This window comes from Bos indicus, chromosome 1 (genome assembly GCF_029378745.1).
Source record: "Bos indicus isolate NIAB-ARS_2022 breed Sahiwal x Tharparkar chromosome 1, NIAB-ARS_B.indTharparkar_mat_pri_1.0, whole genome shotgun sequence".
Classification (NCBI taxonomy): Eukaryota; Metazoa; Chordata; class Mammalia; order Artiodactyla; family Bovidae; genus Bos; species Bos indicus.
This window is the reverse complement of record NC_091760.1, coordinates 134,490,852-134,510,936: the sequence shown is the minus strand read 5'-3', so window position 1 is coordinate 134,510,936 and position 20,085 is coordinate 134,490,852. Positions and strand designations below refer to the sequence as shown.

Here is a 20,085-nt window from a genome sequence, read left to right as displayed (position 1 = left end):
CTGAGCTACTGTACTGATCTGAAACAGCAAGCATTTTTTTTCCCTCCTAGTTCTGGAGGCTAAAAGTCCAAAATTAAGGTGTTAGCTGGGTCACTTTCCCTCTAGAACTTCCAGAGAGGAATGTGACCGAGGCCTCTCTCCTCATTTCTGGTGGCTGCTGTCAGCCCTTGCCATTCCTTGGCTTGTAGATGCATCACTCCCTTTGCTGTCTCTGTCTTCACTTTGCATGCCCTCTTCTATCTCTGTATTTTCACATGGCCTTCCTGTAAGGACACTAGTGACTGGATTTAGGACCCACTCTAATCCAGTATGACCTCACCTTTTACTTCCTGTTACCCAGCAAAGGGCTGACGTGCATAGAAGCCAATACTATGGCACTAGCATTTGAGAGGAGAAGGCAGTGGCACCCCACTCCAGTACTTTTGCCTAGAAAATCCCATGGATGGAGGAGCCTGGTAGGCTGCAGTCCGTGGGGTCGCTAGAGTTGGACACGATTGAGCAACTTCCCTTTCACTTTTCACTTTCATGCATTGGAGAAGGAAATGGCAACCCACTCCAGTGTTCTTGCCTGGAGAATCCCAGGAACGGGAAGCCTGGTGGGCTGCCGTCTTTGGGGTCACACAGAGTCGGACACGACTGAAGCGACTTAGCAGCAGCAGCAGCAGCAGCAGCAGCATTTGAGAACAGGCAAAGCTTTGTCATGAGGTCGACCAGCAAAGAGACAGGAGACAGGGCTCAGACCTCTCTCTCTGATCGATCCAGGGTTGGGTCATAGTTTTACAAATTAGGGGAGGAGGGTTGGTACATGGACCACTGGTGGGGCAGGTTTTGACTAGAGGGTTTTGGAGCGTGGCTGTTTGTGGTATGGTAAAGGAGCTGCAGAACTGGTCTTCATGGACACTGAACCTTTAGCTTCTGAAAGGGTTTCAGCATTCAGGTTCCATCATGTCCTGGTCCTTTGGTTCTGTGGTGTGGAAAAACTTTGGTTCTGGGTGTTATTTGAGATCAATAAATTCTCTGCATACACTTCAGCTGTATGACTTGCAGTTTTGTTCCTATTGCCTCTGAAAAACAACTCAGTATCTTGTTAGAAACAGAATAGGGCCAGATTAGAGCTGGTTCTGTGGTTACAGTTCCATCCCCAAAGACCAGATTTCCAAATAAGATCACGCGTACTGATACAGGAATTTAGAAGTTGAATGTATTGTTTTGGGGGTTGGCGGGGGCAAACTCAACTCACAACACTCCATAAATTCTTGTTTAATGGTAACAATAATATTCTGAGTGGTTTACATATATATATGTATCATGTTGGATCTTCAAAACAACCACAATATGTTTTATATATTATAAACCTGTTTGAGAGTGGCCATTATGAAATTCAGAGCCACTACATGACGTCTCAGTCATAAACCTATCACTTCAAGGGGATTCCTCCCGCACATGATTCTAATGATTCTATGATTGACAATACTCAATATTCATCAGTGTCTGGATTCCTGTAATATCCCCACTGAGGTTTTGTCTCACACCTGATGATGGAGAAAAGTACTGTAGCAGTGCCCAGACAGCTAGAAACATTACCCTTCTGGGCATCTCTACGCTGAATAGCTAGGAAGACAAACCAGTGCTATGCTCAGACTGTAGCCTGAAAAACACAGTCGTGTGGGTCCTAGAGCCAGAGATACGAGCTATACCTCTCCAATGTCACTGCAGCAAGGCAGCGAGCTGTCTGGGGGGCCTTGGGGATATCTGTCACCCGAGAGCGGGGCTGAGTGTCCTTCCTGTCAGGTTCCCAGCAGGGTGCTTGCCGAGTGGGTGCTGCATAGATGTTTATTGCAGGCTGGCTGAGCCTGAGGAACTACAGTACCTCTAGGCTGAAACCATCTACCTATTGGCATCACTCTTAGTGGTAGGTGTGGCTGTGTGTTTTTAGCAGGTGCCCTTGAATGGCTGGGTTAAAATTAATCTGCTGCCAGACATCACTTCCTAGTGTATCAAATCACACACACACCCAGAGTCTTTGTAGTTGGTCTCATACCTGAGTTAAGGCGTGATTATTCTGAAACAAACTTTTAGAAGTGTCACACTTGTGAAGAATGCCACGCTTTACCTGGAAGGTCAGTGTATGAAGTACACTGATGGTGGTGAGCTGCCTTCCCATCCTCTTCTCTTCTCTCCCACCATGTCTCAATGGTGACTCCTATAGCAGCTCTAGGGAACCTGGTCCCCGGTCCCTGCAGAATGCACACCTGTGCCTTCAGCATCCCTGGGGGACATCGAAGCATCTGGTGCTTGGAGGAACCCGTGCAGGGGACAATGCTCTCTTCAAGCCCAGTGTCAGCCCCTCTGGCCCACAAGGGTGCAGAATCCTTCCCGTGGACTTCATCTGTTGTCTGCCCCTCTGAGAATTTGTCCCTTGTGCTTCCTCCCATCCAGCAGAGCAGATCACTCCTTCCTTATGCCTCTTCCTCATGCCTCCACTGGCAAGAACCAGGACCCTCAGAGCGCTTGGCCGTCACAGGGGCACCCTGACCTTGGTCTTTCTGGTCCAGACTTCTCTTCTGGAAGAAGGACCTTCCTCATGAGAAGAAGCGCCGGCAGCTGCGGTGCCATTCCATTTCCTTTTCACCTAATCCCCTGCGTGGGGCTGGTCACCATCTCTACATTAATAGATTTTCTTCCATGTAATTGAAGATGAGTTAAATAATCCATCATAATTACCTCTGAGCATCTGAAGGCAATGCTGATGATGTGATGTTTGCAAAGCTGAGAGGGAACTCTAAAACCCCCAGGAAGGAGACCACCCAGCCCCTTCCCTCCTGCCGGCCTGGAGATCAGCGTCCCCTGGTCTCTTGGCGGGGGGCCTTCGTGACAAAACTGTCACCTGCCTGTCCAGGGTGACTCTTCTCAAAGGCTCTGGCACCTGCTGGGATGGAGGCAGGGTGGTGACAGGATGAACTCTGTGTTCAGTGAGGCCCAACAACGCAAGGAGGCACCTCGCCAGCGGGCCTGGCACTGCCAGCTGACATGCAGGAGGGAGGTGCCACAGCTGTCACAGCGGCCCCTGGGTCTGCCCCAGACTTGGCAGAGAGGACACCTTCAGACTCCCAAATCGCCTCTTTAAAATTCAGGAGAAGCACGCTTTCATCTCCCTTCCCCGTTCCCTGACACAAACAGGCGCAAAAGATAAGCCCTGACACTGATCCACAGACCCACATGACCAAATTCTCTGTTTCTCACTCTCTCACACACACTGGTAAGTTTTCACTCTGAGTCTCATTGCCTCTCTCTCACACACACACAGCCTGACACTAATTAAATTCCTGCTCTCTCCTACCTTACGTAACCCAGGTGTATTGTATTGAGAGACCCCTCTGCTCCAGGGGAGCCCCAGGTCCTCTCCGGGTGTGGCAATATCCCCCACCCAGTGTGGCCACACAGCATGGGATCTCTGAGCTGTCAGACACTGTGTTCGACAACTCCTGGTTTACTGGCTGGATTTTCCACCTCTCTTCCCAACCGTGGTACCAAGGAGATAAAACCAATAAATTCATCCATGTTTGGGGCGATGGTGAGAACGGAGCATTCTGTTGCCTCCGCAGCCCGAGCCTGCCCTCAAGGCATTTGTCACGTGGCTGGTATTTGAGTTGAGGACTCTCCCACCACAAAAGCCTGCCACAGTCCTGGGGGAAATCAGGGCTGTCTTCTTTGCGGAAAGCTGGATGTGTGCCTGGGGAGGTTGGGGCCAGAATGCCTTCATTCCTCCCAGACCCCAGCTAGGAAACCAGATAAAAATACACTTTGCAGTTTGTTCCTTTTTCTCTCACTGGCGCTCAGATTAACCACTTATGCATTTTAAAGGTATTTTTTGCTGAAGTCCAACATGTATCTCTGGTGATCTGAACAGATCATGAGGATGGTCAGAATAAAAATAGCCTCCTTCAGTCAAGGCAGGGGGCAGATGAGAAGGGGATGGAGGGACATGTAGGCCTCATGTATTATGGAGGCAGAGCCCAGGCATCTCAATGGGGCCAGGGCAGTGAAGTCCAGTGTTTGGCGTGAAGACTTAAAAACGAGGATCTTTTTTCCCCTGGAGAATGATGAACTCTGCCCCCATGAGTGGCATCAGTGCCCGAGAGAGCTGCCCTCTCTTTACATCCCCCTTCAGAATTCCATGCTCTGACCACCCTACACTGGGGGCAGTTACCTCCCTCTCTGCTGCCTGCTACCCCCACATCTGCCCGTGCTCCTCTCTGCCTGGACTTCCCTCCCCCACATGCTCTGCCTGATTAACTGGTTACCAAGTGGATAGCATGGACCCTCTATGCCTGGCCCTGCCCCAGCACTGGATGGATAGTAACCCCGTTTTCCTCACGACAACCTGACTATGTAAGTGTGATCATCACCCCCATTTTGGCAATAAGAAACAGAGGCACAGAGAGGTTAGGTAACTTTCCCTAAGTCACACAGGTAGAAAGGGACAGTACCGGTATCCACATCTGGCCAAAGGCTCCAGAGAACTGCCCCTCTGACTGTTCCTGGCCACCTTCCCTGACCCCTTCCTGTGTTAGGGAGTCTCTTCCAGTTCTCACACACCCTGTATCCCCCTTGGCCTCACCCTCATCACTTTCCATCTTGCTAACAGTACATATTAAGTTTCTGTTTCTTGTCTGCTTTCCCATGCCCCATGCAGGTTGAGGGCAGGGCCCCTAGCTGGCTCAGCTCTGGGACACCAGCTCCTCAAAAGGGCCTGGCACAAAGCAGTGCCCACTGCCTATCTGTTGAGGGAGTACATGTACAAATGGATGGATAGCAATCCCTTGCTTCTCAGGTGGCTCGGTGGTAAGAAACTTGCTTTCCAATGGAGGAGATGCAGGCTCAATCCCTGAGTCAGGAAGATTCCTTGCAGGAGGAAATGGCAACCCATTCCAATATTCTTGCCTGGGAAATCTAATGGACAGAGGAGCCTGGAGGGCTAGTCCATGGGGTCCCGAGGAGTCGGCCATGACTTTGTGGCTGAGCATGCACACTGGTAAACAAAATAGGCTGAGGTCTGGCAGATGACCTGAGGGCCAAGCAGAGAGCCAAGCTGAAAACTTCCAGGGTGGGGCTGGAGGGTTAGATGGGGAAACAAACCTAAGAGTAGCCATTTAGGAAAGTGTCTGCAGCTCTGGATGTCAACCTGCACAGAAGGGCAGGGGGGAGAGCCAGCATCTTTCAGTGCCGGGCCGGGTAAACCAAGTGCAGCCAGGGCTGCCTGCAGACTGCACAGTGAGGACAGCCAATCCCCGGGGCTGGAGCACAGGGTGCAAGGGGCAGAGGGTGATTCGTGGTTGGGGGTGTCCAGAGGTGTCACCTTCACTGTCTTCCTGTTTTGCTTGCTTAGCTTCCTTCTGACTCAAGTGTTGTGACTTGTACGTACAATACTGTAGGCCAGCAGAGCCGCACCTGCCTGTCACGGCTCACATAGCTGATCTCACACAGTGTCCTATGCATCTATGTTAGTTCCACTGCTCCTCTCACCCATGGTGATGGTAGGATCAGGACATAGGGAACTGGGGGTGAATGCAACCGCAGCCCCAGTCACCACCTCTGGTGTGGAGCAATGCGATGTGCCCACACGTGGTGTGAGAGAGACCAGCCCTGCAGATTCCTCTGCCTGGGGACCCCGCTGTCCTAGTTCGCAAGACATCGGGGTAGGGGTGGAAGGATGGACGTGTGTGCCCAGTTTATTCTTACCAACTTTCAACTGGGAACCTAGTGGTTGGACTGACCAGGCTTCTCCTTCCCCCAGGGAGGCAAGATCCCCGTGAGATGGACGGCTCCAGAGGCCATCGCCTACCGCAAGTTCACGTCTGCCAGCGACGTCTGGAGCTACGGGATTGTCATGTGGGAAGTCATGTCATTTGGAGAGAGACCCTACTGGGACATGTCCAACCAAGATGTAAGTGTCAGCTGCTCCCGGCTGCTACTACCCTCACCCCAGGGGTCCCAGGGCTCTGGCATGCCAGGCCCACCTGGTTTCTCACTGGGCCTTGGGTCCTGAACGTGAAGTGTCTGATGCAGGGGACGCAGGGACCTCCTTTGCACCAATGTTTGAACTAATCAAGAGCCCAGCACAGAGGTGTGATGGTTCCTATGACCCCAAAGCCTGAAAATGTGCCCTGACCAATTCGGGAGATGATGGGCTGGTTCTGAATGGCCTGAATCATGAATAGATCAGGCCCAAAGTTGACCAGGGAATTGTACCCTGCTGCCAAGCACTTGCCTGCGTGCCCTCTGTCACTGTGTGTGATGGAGAGGGAGCAGTGCTGGTTGCCTGGCAGGACCTGGCTTCCAGCTGCTCTACTCTGACAGATGTGCTGTGTTGAGCCAGCAGCAGCTTTTGTCTGCAACTTCTGTGTCTCAGCTCTAAAGGGAGGAGTTCATTGTAAAGGCCCTTATTCCTGAGAATCCGTTATTCTGAATCCTTGGCACCTGTTGGTGAAGGGGGTGCTGAGCAAGAGTCCCAGAGTTGGTCAGCTCCAGACGGGTCTTGGGAGGGGACGGAGCTGGGTGGTCAGCAGCACCCCTCCCTGACCCGCAAGGGACAGGGAGACAGGAAAGAGAAGCGTCATCTGAGATGCTTTTAGCAGAGGCATTTTAGGGGTGTTCCAGATGGGATCCTTTGCTCCATAATTACCAAAAAGTGGATAACCTTTTGTGGATGATTTGCTTTGATAAGGTCACAATCAAAAGCCTACCTGGATCCCCCCCACCCCATCCCTGGGACCACTCCTTCTTGTGTTCTGAATATATACAGTTCCTTTGGGGCTAAGGGGATCGCAGTCTGCAATATCTGCATTACCTGTGTTCTCACTTGTTCTTCCCATCACTGGGGAGCAGTTATTATCTTCCCCAACCTCCAAGGAAGAAGAGACAGGGCTGGCCCAGTCCAGATGGGGAAAACAGCCACCCCAGAAGCACTTCTGTCGTGGGTGTGGGCTCCCAAGGCACTGGTAAACTGGAGAAGTTGGCCCCCAACCAGTCCTCTGTCCAGTCGGAGGTTTCCAGCCATGGCTGTCGCTCAGAAGGTTGCGAAAGGTGGTGACCTGTCTAATGAGACAGAAAAGGAGCTGGGTGCTTAGCAGTAATGCCCCCTGCTCTGGAGGGTAGAGTGCCTTCAGCCCAGAGCAGGTGAAAAAGCTGTCTCCTCAGCCAGGTTCTGTTGCCGACCATGGGTGGTGTCTAGATCCTCTATTATCTCTGATTCTCCATGCTTTGCCTCTGCTCCTGTAGCGTGTCAAATCAGTAAGTGTCGGAATTGATGCCGAGGCTACTTTCATGAAATCAGCTGCACTCTGGTTCCGTCCACACTGTCAGCTAGATGAGTAATAAATGTTAGCCAGAAAAAGCAGACCCATGTTGCCCTGCCCAGAGACTGTAATCCGATTAAGAACAATTCAGCACATGTGGAATGGATTTGAAAACTCTCTGACAGGCAAGATGTGACATTCAGGATATTCTCAGCAAATGTATTCACCTCTGCTGAAAACAAATGAAGTTTCTGATATTAGACTTTCAGAAATCCCAAATCATTCACTCAACAGACACTCAGAGTTTGCTAACTGTGACTAAGCATTGTGCTTACTGGCTCTATTCTTTGGGGGTTTACAGCCCAGCACCAGATACATAGAGCTATGGGAACATTTGAGGGTAGGTAAAGAAGGTTTCCAGATATTTAATGCTTGAGCTGGGCCTCAAAGGGAATAAGAACATCTGCAAAGGAGCAGTTTTATTCTCCTTCCGTTTTTTTTTTTTTTTTCCCTAAAATAAAGCCTTTCACCATTGTCCCAAGTACCAGTTTACTCTCTGTGGAAGGCATAGAGTAACTTTTGCCCATTCAGAAGGCATCTCCCGACCCGTCCTGGGAGAGACCCAGGAGGGGCTCCCGGCTGTAGCCCGACATCAGAAACCACTGAGGTGGTGGCAGTAAAGGATTTTACAGATGACAATTGAAAGGCTTTAAGAAAGAGAATTGCAGAGGCAAGTCGGAGTGCTGGTAATTGGGCTTCCAGAGCCCAGGAAGTTCTTTGAACATGTACAGAGAGTTTGTCAGCCAGAGAGAGAACTTGGAAGTTCTACTGCTTGGATCTGATTGACAGAGATAATGAGACTGGCAGTGTCTGTGGAGAGGAGCTGCGGTTTTATTGAAACATCAGAGCTCAACTTAACCCCCTCTGCCCTGGATCCTCCACTACTCTGAGCTCCGCCACTTCACTCTCCACATGGAAGGTCAAGGAAGCCCGCCCACCGCCCAACTCACTAATGAAAAGTGCATGTCTGGGGGCAGTTGGGAGCCCCGCTGGGGACAGGAGGCAAGAGGAGGGGCCCTGCTCCTTTCAAAGAGGAGCACCAGCCCTGGGCCCCTGGTCCAGACCACCTGCCCCTCATCCCCACCCAACCCCACACCTGCCATCCCAGGCAGGGTACAGGTGAGCAAAGGCAGCCCACTGCACCTGTCGCTGCAGGCCATTCAAAGTGAGTTAGGCCTGCTCCATGACAGCTCCCGACGTGTTCTCACTGCCACACTCACCATCAGCTTCTCTCTGGAAATACCATCTGATCTCATTTCAATCACCAGTCTTTCAACATCCACTTATCTCATCCTGTCATGGATCAAGGAAAGGGGCCCAGGCAGAAGTGAAGTGAAAGTCACTCAGTCCTGTTTGACTCTTTGCAATGCTATGGACTATAGCCTGCCAGGCTCCTCTATCCATGGAATTCTCCAGGCAAGAATATGGGAGTGGGTAGCTGTCCCCTTCACCAGGGGATCTGCCCAACCCAAGGATAGAACTCAGGTCTCCCTCATTGCAGGTGGATTTTTTTACAGTCTGAGCCACCAGGGAAGCCCAGAAGGGGCCCAGGACTTGCTCTGATTTTCAAGTCTGCTCAGCAGGATGCCCTCTGACCCCGGGTTTGGGTCACATCTGTGTTCACAAGTCAGATGCAGTCAGATGCAGTCACTGGTGTTAGGACTGTAAGTCCAAATTCTCCTGCCTCCTCTTGGCTTTTTCCACAGCTGCCAGTGAGGCAGGTGTGACAGGGAGTGATCCCAAAGCCCCATTAGAGGATCACAAGTACTTTTTTGAAATAAGGGTGTTTTAATTTGAATATAACTTATATGTACTTTGGAGAAGGCAATGGCACCCCACTCCAGTACTCTTGCCTGGAAAATCCCATGGACGGAGGAGCCTGGTGGGCTGCAGTCCATGGGGTCGCTAAGAGTCGGACACGACTGAGCGACTTCACTTTCACTTTTCTCTTTTCATGCACTGGAGAAGGAAATGGCAACCCACTCCAGTATTCTTGCCTGGAGAATCCCAGGGACGACGGAGCCTGGTGGGCTGCCGTCCATGGGGTTGCACAGAGTTGGACGCGACTGAAGCGACTTAGTATAGCATAGCATAGCATATATGTACTTAGAAAACACCAGTCCTTAAAAAGAGAATAAAAATCTTCAAATGTATAGTGCTTCATGATGGACACAAGTAGATGAATGTTGTTGTTTAGTAGCCCAGTCATGTCAGACTCTTTCGCAACCCCATGAACTGTAACCCACCAGGCTTCTCTGTCCATGGGATTTCCAGGCAAGAATACTGGAGTGAGTTGCCATTTCATTCTCCAGGGGATCTTCCTGACCCAGGAACCAAACCCAGGTCTCCTGCATTGGCAGGTGCATTCTTTACCACTGAGCCACTGGTAAAATCATAGATTAATGTTACCCATATACCAACTAATGATTTGGTATTTTTTCTTTGGAGCAGAGAGAAAAGCTTTAAGAAGCATCATTGCTCCCAAAGTATTATCTACTCAAGCAATAATAGCAAAGTTGTCCAGAAGAAATAGCAGATGGAATAAAGTCCAATTTTGTAAGCAAAAGCAGGGGAGGGGGTTCCTGTCTCCTCTATCACAAAAGGTGACACTCTGGGAGAGAGGTCCCATTTAACAAGTCCCCACTACCTGCTTGGTGTTTTCCAGACACCATTTTCCTAAACCTCCCTATGGCTGGTAGAGAACAGCAGCAGTTTCTGCAGAGAAGACCTATTACAGAAGACTGTAATAGCCATGGCCACAGTGACAGCCTCCACGTGATGATGGGATCCTTTTCATGACTCTAACGTTTGGTGCTCAATGCACACTGCCTCATTGTATCACTTGGCTCTTCTGACACCCCCATCTGTGCAGTTTCAGGAAGTCAAGTGACTCTCCCATGTTTCTGGAGCTAATAAGAAATAGAGTTAGTATTTTAACCTAGATCTCCAAGGTCTATGTGCTCAATGGCAATGCCACACCATCATCGACACAGTGCATGGGGCTTTGGACCTGCAGGGAGGAGGAATCAGTGACTCTTTGATGTGCTCTTAAAAAGAAAGTCAGCATATCAAACAAACAGAGGAAATACATAATCAAACACCAGAACAGTCTTTCGAAGATTCTAAAGAGGTGGTTTGTAGAGGAGACAAGGGCAAAGCGACTAAATGCCATCTGGTCTAAAGCTTCCAGACAGGAGAGTCAGAGCATGCCAGTGCTCTGGCCACTCAATGATGTGCCAGGAGTGCTTGGGTCAGCTGGTCACACCTCTGAGCTGTGCCCACAGAAGGGCTCTGCCTCTAGTGCTCCTTCTTCTTTTGGGCAGGCAGAAGAGGAATCTTGTTGGGGGGAACATTGGTGTATGAGAATCTGGCCATGAAATAATTTGAGCAACGAGGCCAGCAGTTTAGGGGAACATGAGCTGCCTTGCATTCGAAGACTTTAGGGGCCCCATCCCCCTCAAAGAAGTTGAATCTGGACACAAACCCCTCCTGCTGGCCCCACCAGCTTGTCTTTAGGCAATCCAGAGTTTGTGGAGCCATTCAGTGGGTAATCCCACTTGTCCCCATGCTGAGTGGGAACTCTGTGACTGGGCCCCTCCACCTGGCTGTCTGGAAGGAGCTAGAAAGGATGCCTCGTTACTCACCCTCTTGGGTTACTTGCTTTAGCTGTATATCCCCATTTCCTACCGTGAAGACATCAAACAGCTCCAAGAACTGTTCTCCAGGCTGAGATCACTGTGGCAATCCCACGGAGTCTGAAAGAGTAGGCTTCAAGGTGTTCAGAACTTGAACTTAGATATCTCTTTTCCCAGCCCTGTCCCTCACTAGCTGCGTGCCCTCAGGTAAATAACTCCCCCTGATTGCATGTTCATTTCCTCGTGGGGAAAATAGGGCTAAAATGGACTCCTGAGAGGGTAATAGGTAGTCTGATTGACAACAGTCTGGCCGAGATAAACATTTGTTGGTGGTATATCATATTATTCAAAAGTGCACGTCCACAGTAGCTGGTTTTTTATAAAGTGATCATATTGGTATGGTTTGTGTGCTTGTTTTTCTGAAACATTGTGGGTGTTTTTTTTTTTTTTTCCACATTGAATAGAAGTAATAATACACTTTGATTATCTCTAATGACTTCAGGTTATTATATTATCTCATTCCCCCTCATGCCCTGAATACCATGCATAGAATTTGTAACAGTATAAAATAATCAAGAATATTCACTTTCTGACCAATTTACAAAGTAAAAAAAAAAAAAAAAAAGAATAATCAGTTGAAATGAATCTGACATATTTTAAAGTAGAAGCAAAAACACCTGAAAATTCCTGAGCTCCGAATTATTTCTTATGTTGTTAAAGGTCTTTAACTGTTTGTGTTAATGTAAAATCAATGCCTAATTATTATAGGGTATAAACATATAAAGAAACAAAAAGACAAACACGAGGGCATTCACATTTCTACCCGCCCAGGGGCAACCACCCTTAGCTCTATCGTATAGACGCTTCTAAGGGCTTTTCTATGTATGTGTGTAATTATTAGTTTTGTTTTGTTTTGATTCTTGTTTTTCTACAAAAGTAAGATTATACCATACCTGCACTTAGACAGCCTGCTCTTTTGCCTAATATAATAATGGGAGTATATTTCCATTTCAATAGGTACATTTTTGCAACATCTTAAGGCCTGCATTGTATTCCATTCCTTGCATTGTGCTATGAGTGTCCCATAATAAATTTGTATGTTTAGCACTGGGTCGCTTGTAATATTTTTATCATTTCCAAAAGCAGAGAGCAGGCATAATTAATTTAAATGAATTGGAAACTGAGAAGTAAAGGGTGCTTACAGATCCTAAAATCTCTACAAAATTATCCCCTGGAATCTATGAAAATTAACAAAACTTGATTGAAGATATTTATGTTGGATCACCTTGTTATTTTTACCATTGTCATTGTACTGAACCAGTTTGTTTAACTAAATTATCTTCTATCGAATTCCTGTCGCTGCCTCATAAAGATTAAGGCAGATAGTCTAAAGCATCTAATGGGTCCCTGGCATGAAGTAGGTTCTCCATCACATTCTGATCCCCTCTCTCCCTTTCTTTTCCCGTAGCAGTAGAAGGATGAGGCCCACAGTGGGCTCTGGTGGGTGTCGTTTGCAAATAGTGGGTTCACTGCATTTCCATGTGCCATTGTTTCATCTGCCCTGGTCCCACCAGCTGCCAGGAAGGCAAGATTGGGCCTGGTATCCTCTCAAAGGAGAAGCTCCAACCGTTCTTTAGCAAACATTTCATAGCCATCTAGTAAATGTCAGGCCCTATCCCGGTAGCTGGGGACACAAAGACACAACAGGATGCAGGCCCTGCTTTCTGGGAACTCATAGTCGAGGGGCAGAAGCCAGGTGCCCATAAAGTTTGTTATAGTGAGAGGTATAGCAGCACAGAATGAGGACCTGGGGCAAGGAGGCTCCACCCTCAGGGGCTAATTTGTGAATGACTGGCTAGTGACTCATCAGCAGTCATACCTGTTCTTATGTGTGTCTCTGCAGGTCATCAATGCCATCGAGCAGGACTACCGGCTGCCCCCTCCCATGGACTGCCCAGCTGCTCTGCACCAGCTCATGCTGGACTGTTGGCAGAAGGACCGTAACAGCCGGCCCCGCTTTGCAGAGATCGTCAACACCCTGGACAAGATGATCCGGAACCCGGCAAGTCTCAAGACTGTGGCTACCATCACCGCCGTGTGAGTCCAGTCGAGCAAGGTGGTGCCTAGGGGTGGGGGTGGGGTCTCATAGTTGGGAAGAGCCCTAAGCAAGGCTGCTAGCCTTCAATCCACTGAGAGCAAGGGAGAGGCGGCTGAGCTTATCCACAGATGGAAGAAGTTCCAAGACTCTTCCCTTCCTTTTTTCCCTCTACCTTTCTGAAATAGTCCCTGTCCCCAGCATGGGCTGTAGACAGATGATCGAATACCTGTCTGGCTCTCTATGTCCGTTGGCCTCAGATAGACTGGGCATGGGCTCTGTAATCTGTAATAATTAGGCTTATCTTATCTAACTGATATGAGACCCCACTTCTGGGCAATTCGGTTTCCAGAGGACACCTTTCAGTGTATGAGGCCGGGGGAGCTTCAGACTTGGAACCTTGGCCAACCTGACAGCTATGGGACAGAAATTTAGAGCAATTGGATTTGTTACTAGCAAATGCACAGAGCTGTCAGCTACTGTCAGCAACTGTCAGCTATACATCACTCATCTACATTTGCAGTGTTAACTTGTTTTTTAATTCATCCTTTGGACCAGAGTGTATTGGGTGCTTATGTGCTAACTGCTGTGACCTTGCTGGCCGTATAGAATGAACAACATAGACATGTCCCCCCCACCCCCCACCCACGGAGCTCAGAATCATTTAGGAGCAGTACACATGAATCAGATGGTTGCCCAAAGATACTCCAATTGATACTTCGCTGGCCAGTGTGGCAGGGAAGTGTGTGATACTTGGAAAGCATACACCTTGGTCTTGCGTGAGGGAGGCGACCCTGATGCCTGTTATTTCAGTTGAGAGCTGAAGGGCAAGGATGCAGTAGCTGAGTGAAAGTGAGGTAGGAGCAGAAGGTCAGGGTTCCAGCCTGTGCAGAGGCCCAAGCATGGGAAGGACAGGGCCAGCGTGTTGGGAGTGCTGTTTGTGAGGAGACCAGGTGGGGACTGAGGCTGGGAAGACAGGCAAGGGCCAGATGCTTAGAGCCTTTAGGCCCTGCTAAGGCCTCTGAGTTTTCATAGCAATGATTACTCACTGAAGTGGGTCAAGTTTGACATGGATCAGGGGTAAGGGATGGGTGTTCCTGTCATGATCACATCTACCTTTTTTAAAAGAGTGCAGGCTAGTGTGGACCTGATGTTGAGGGGAACATGAAGACAGACTTGATAGGAAGACATGGCAATAACCATAGAGATAGCGTCTTGAATCAGGCTAATTGTGTAGAAAGAAGCAAGTGAGCTTGAGAGGTTTTGAAAGTCAAATCTTTATGACTTGGTGAAGGGTTGGGTGTGGATGCTGAAGGTGAGGGTGATGTGAAGACAGCACCTTGATTTCTGGGGGTGGTACCTGGGGGTCTGCTCTGAGAGTATGCGAGAGAAGGTCAGCGGTGGGCTGCTCTATTGCATTTCTTTCAGTCAGTGGAGGACGGAACAAGGAGGAAAGAATGTTGCTGACATTGTGGAGGCTGCAGTGAACTTCATATATTTGTAAAAGAACCATATCTTTGGTTGGTGAAGCTCTTAGATTTCAGTTTACAAAGGAGTGGGATCCTTCTCTTCCCTTCAGACTCCACGCTGTGTCAGTCTGCTGGTCTGGGCTGACTGGCATGGGACAGAGCCCAGGGACAGGGGGATGGGCCACCTGGCCTTGAGGAGCTGTGCCAGCTCAGAACTGTGTAGAGAAGGAAGGGTCAGCCCCGGTTTCCTCCATAATCCTTATCCCACCAGGGGCGCCAAACCGCCATGAAGTCCACCGTCCGCCCAGAGTGTGGTCTGCCCATGACCCCCTGCAGCTGTAGGGTCACTGCTCCCCTCTGTCTGTCTCGCAGGCCTTCCCAGCCCCTACTTGACCGCTCCATCCCAGACTTCACAGCCTTCACCACCGTGGATGACTGGCTCAGTGCCATCAAGATGGTCCAGTACAGGGACAGCTTCCTCACTGCCGGCTTCACGTCCCTCCAGCTGGTCACCCAGATGACATCAGAGTAAGTGGTGGGCATCGTCTCTGTCCTGCCTGAGGGTGAAGGTCAAGGCTCCCTCGCTGCTGTCTCTCATGATGTGGGTCTGGCCTCATCCTCAGAGCCCCATCTCGGGATAGAACCAGGCCTGGCAAGGAAGAGCCTGGGAATGATGTAGGGGTGAGGTGGGGAGGTTGAGACTTATTCCAGGTCCCAAATGAGAGTTCCTCCAAACCACTGCCATATGTCATTTGCCTAATCACCGAGAGCCTCTCCTCTGTTTAAGTTTTTAAACTCAGCCCATCAAAGAGAGCAACCAGATGGAAAGAACACAGCCAGCCAGCACTTTAAACATCAGAGCAGGAAGAGGCAGAGCACTGATTCAGCAGCAGTCGCCTATGTGCCTGGAGCCTGTCTTCATCCTTAGATAGCGCTTATAAATAAGCAGACGTTTCCAGCCCCCACAAATTATTTTCCAACTGCAGCCCCCACAGGAGTGTGGAGGAATACACAAACTAAAATTATTCAAATAAGATGAGAGCCAGAAAGGGTCTTAAAGACCCGTGCAGTCCATCATTTTCCCAAGAATGTTCTGAGCAGCACCCGTTCTGGGAAATGTTAATAGGTTCTCCTTGGAAAAAAGGTCCCATGGTCAAATAAATTTAGGAAGTACTGAGTACTTTATCACTCTCCTGGAGATTCACTTCACATATTAGCACTGTAAAGGCCATGAAAAATCCTGAGATAAAGAAGCCCATGGAAAATTATTAAATACCATGGAACTGTATTTCAGAAGGCAGGGTTTTGTGGACCTGCAGTTTGGGAAATCTGTGTCTAGTTCTACCCCTTCCATTCAGAGATTCAGAAAGGCGATGGTGTTAGTACCTGGAGACTGGGCTGTCAGGAGTGACGAAGCGGGAACTGAAGCCTGCTTTCCTGACTGCTGGCTCCGTATTCTCCCGCCTATCCGACTGGGGACACATGGGGTTGTACTTTGCTGCACATACACTGATTCTCCTGAGATCCTTTTAACTACTGATGCCTGATTCCTACACCCAGATCTTCTGATTGATTTGGGACATGGTGAGACCTGGGCATCCGGATGTTAAAACTCCCTAGGTAATTCTAATGTGCATTGACTCAAATCTGCATCTGGATTACAGTGGGTAAGAGTCAACTTCTGAACACACATGCATACACACGCACCCCAGCAGGGACCTGACCAGCTGCCCTGCTGCAGCTGGGGTTGGTGGCCCGTGACACATGTTTCCCCTGGTCAGTCTGCCAGGTAATGGGCAAACACTTACTGAAACCTGTGCTGTTTCTGACACAGTGCTCTGGGCTGGGATTCCATCCTGGGGTGGGCCAGTTACTGAGTCCCTGGGGAGAGTTGGGTGCCAGGGGGACAGCTTATTGACCCTCAGCCTTCTGTCGTAGCCTCCTAGTCTGCAATCAATTTTCCTAGAGTCCAGCTTCATATCTCTCAGGTTTATTCCCTCCAGAAATGATAACCTCCACTTTCTCTTGGGAAATGGCTTGGATGTCACTCTAGCCTTGGATCCACTAAACACCAGAATTCATTTTTTCACACTTGAGTTCAATTTCCAGGATGCCTTAAAAAGCCCTTGCCATCATGAATTATCATCAGACACCAAAAATGAAAAATAAGCCCTTCCCAGTGGAAAACCAGCTTCCCCATCGTACAGAGCTAAAAAGGATGCTTGGGTTTAGAAGTGGAGCGAGTGTCCATGAACGCAGGACTGTATCTGATTTCCCACTGTCATGGGATGAGTATGGGGACTCGCATCACCTGATCCTCCACAAGCCTAAGGAATCAAGTGGACTCATTCCTTCAGTCTGGGAATAGCCACATGATAAAGAGCTAGGGGAAAATTAAAAGGAAAGTGAAACTGAAAATTAAGGGATTTAGTTAAAAGTAAAACATGTCCACACACTATTGGAGCAATTTCCTTTGCTTCTTGAGTGATAAAAGGCGGAAAAAGAACATGTGTAACTAAATAAAGTAGATTGCAGGACAATTTGTGAATTCAGAATTCAAGGATACCTCTCAAAAGTATTTGCTGAAAGATGTGGACAATTTGACAATCTAGGCCAGCTGCAACCCAAGGGAGGCTGACCACCAGCTGAAAGGAGGGGTTGGGAGGCCCAGGTGTAGACGGGAAGCCAGCACAGGGGCCTCCCCATGAGTCTCACATACAGTGCTCAGAGCCATCTGCTCTGCTGGGGCAGGGGGGTCTTCAGGGAGTACAGTCAGGACATTAGAAGAATTCTGAGAGCAGCCGTGCAGGGTAACTGAGAGCCGGGCCGTCCTGAGTTTGAAGCCCAGCTCCACCACTGCTTACCTGCTGTGTGATCTCAAACATGTTACTTAACTTCTTTGAGCCCTGCTTGCCTCGTCTATAAATGTGCAAATAATAATAGTACCCACCTCATTGGTTTGTGGTGAGAGGTAAGTGGAATAGTAAATATAAGGCACTTGTCTATTGTCTACCCGCAGGACACAGGTGAGAAATGATTGCTGGTAAATTATTATCATCGACTCTGAGTGGTTTGGCAGTTTTTATGAAATGCTTCCATGGGTATAAATGAAGTAGTATGTGGCACGAGGGAAGCACTCAAATAATGTAATATTATTAACTAAAGGAAGATGCATGGGTCTCCACAAAGTCAAATATAAGCCATGAACTTGTTCATATTAAGACTCACAGCTCATAGACGAATCCAGTCCAAATCCCTATCCTAAACATCTTCCTTGGATTCCTGCTTGGGCAGATATTTGAAAGTTATTTTGAGGTCACCCTTCTTAAAAATTCATGACATTAAAATTCTAACAGAAGCAGAAAATGGAAACTCAGGGGAAAACATCAGAAAACTAGGCAAGCCCTACATCTTTTCAATCACAATGGGCGATCACTAATGTAGGCAGAAACCTCACAGAATAACCAAAGCCCCATACAGTCTGTGCTTGGAGTGTTAAAAAAAAAAAAAAAATATAGCAGAGGAAAGTTCTAGTCTGCCTAGGGTCATGGACACAATGAAAAGGCTGCTCCAGAACCTGCAGGTGAAGAAGAATGCACAGCACTTTCAGGGTCTTCTAAGCTGGAGGGGGCATTGGAAGCTGGGGCCACTGCATGGAGAAATTGAGATTGAGAAAGGGAATATTGAGTTAGATGTTTGCCAGCCTCAGATAAACTTGGGCATATTAGATTCTAAACATCTTTTCTTGCCTACCCCACTATTATTAGAAGCTTACCTTCTGTGATGAGTTCTGACCAGTGGAAAGCACTAATGTCCCTTCTTTGTGGCTTTTTCCCTCCTAGAGACCTCCTGAGAATAGGGGTCACCCTGGCAGGTCATCAGAAGAAGATCCTGAACAGCATTCTGTCTATGAGGGTCCAGATGAGTCAGTCACCAACGGCAATGGCATGACAACTCTTGTTTTCTGTGGGGAGGAGAGGAAGGAAAAGGACTAGGCTCAAGGGGAACCAGAGGTTGACCACTGTGGAATGTTCTGGAGAGACTGGCTTCTCACCTGAGAAATGCGTTCTCATAATGAAGAATAAGCTGGACCTATTCCTAATAGGCAACCTTCATTTCTCAGTGACTGATGCACGTTTAAGGTGCCGTGGGGAACCAAATATGTAATGATAAAAATACATAAAGGTGATGTTCAGTGGAAGTGAAGACAAAACAATAAGCGTCAAAGACCCCAAGAGTGAACTCAGCTCGCACCCTGGGTGGGCTGGAGTCATCCACTGGCAAGAAGAAAGGGAAGGAGGTCGAGGGAAGAAACAGAAGTAATTTCCCATTTTCTTCCTCACCAATGACGTTCTTTTCTTTTCTCCTTTTGTCCTCCTCCCCACGAGCCCTCTCCCTCCCCGCACATCCATCTCCCTTTGCTCATGACTCGTGTAGGGAAGTTTCTTCAAACAAACCCCAGCTCCTGAGACTCCAGATGTTCTGTCAGTTGCCAAAGGACCTTGCTGACCACTGCATGGGGGATCCAACCAATTCAATTAATGTCTTCATATTGAAGAAGAGATGTACCTTCAATTGAAAACCTTGTTTTTCTTTTGTTTGCATTTTCTGCAAAAAGGAAAAAGAAACCACAAATTGGAAAAAAAAAAAAAAAAACCTGTTTCCGTGTGCAAAGGCACGCCTATGTATGTCTGTGTTATCAGGTAACTGCTTGTTCGTAACAGATGCAAACAAGAAAGAGCTGGAAGTCTTTGCCCCTGGAAAATCCACAGGGGCTGGAGCATGTTGTCGGTCTGGTTTTCTGATTGGTCCCATTGGCCTGTTGGCTCAGTGGGGAGAGAGAGTAGGGAGAAAAATAAAATGAAAAGGGGAAAAATCTCCGGAAAGCTTGCAAATTCAGACAGGAAACAGGTGAGTAGTTTGAATTGGATGCAGTGTGGGCCATTCAAGAATGATACTGACTGATTCGTTATTCTTGGTGACATCTGAAGAGAAGGAGAAGGAAGGTGTTTCTGGAGAATGTTCTTCCACATCCCCCGAACCTAATTCAAGAAGGTGAGGAAGAGAGTTCTTCTTCCCCTCGTCTGGGGACTGGCTTGAGCTGTGTGGCATCCGAGGAACGTTTCAGATGTGTCTGTGTTTCTCTGCATTCCTTCCTGTACCTCATTGTTCGATTCACTTTTGTAAATTCCACCTAACATTTAAATATTTTTAATTTCTCCTTTTACCTTAATCTCCTTGCTAATTTTATCTGTCTAATTAAAATGAGCAGAAGCATGTCCGGGTTTACATAGAATGGTGTCAGAGTGTGTATTCCCAGACGCCAGCGGGTCCCTCCCCATGGTATGGGAGAATCCTTAATAACTACCTTTCTTCCCCTAATAAGGGGTGGGAGGAACATCCCAGACCCCACAACACCCAAGAAGCAGAATGTGTGAGAATCACTCTCACTGATGTGACCCCCAAAAAGAGCCAAATAAACAGGAGGCTCCAAAGCCTCCAATATACAGCACAAGAAGTCACGGGCA

General features: G+C 48.4%; 1 protein-coding gene across 1 annotated transcript in view; it reads left to right on the top strand.

Moving 5' to 3' along the window:
* Nucleotides 1-19,853, top strand: part of EPHB1 (EPH receptor B1) — a 462,907-nt gene extending 443,054 nt beyond the window's left edge. The window contains exons 13-16 of the mRNA XM_070794456.1: nucleotides 5,798-5,947; nucleotides 12,897-13,090; nucleotides 14,930-15,085; nucleotides 18,400-19,853. Of these exons, the coding sequence (XP_070650557.1) occupies nucleotides 5,798-5,947; nucleotides 12,897-13,090; nucleotides 14,930-15,085; nucleotides 18,400-18,508 (609 nt within the window). The 3' untranslated portion in view covers nucleotides 18,509-19,853. The remainder of the gene's footprint in view (nucleotides 1-5,797; nucleotides 5,948-12,896; nucleotides 13,091-14,929; nucleotides 15,086-18,399) is intronic.
* The last annotated feature ends 232 nt before the right edge of the window (nucleotides 19,854-20,085 follow it).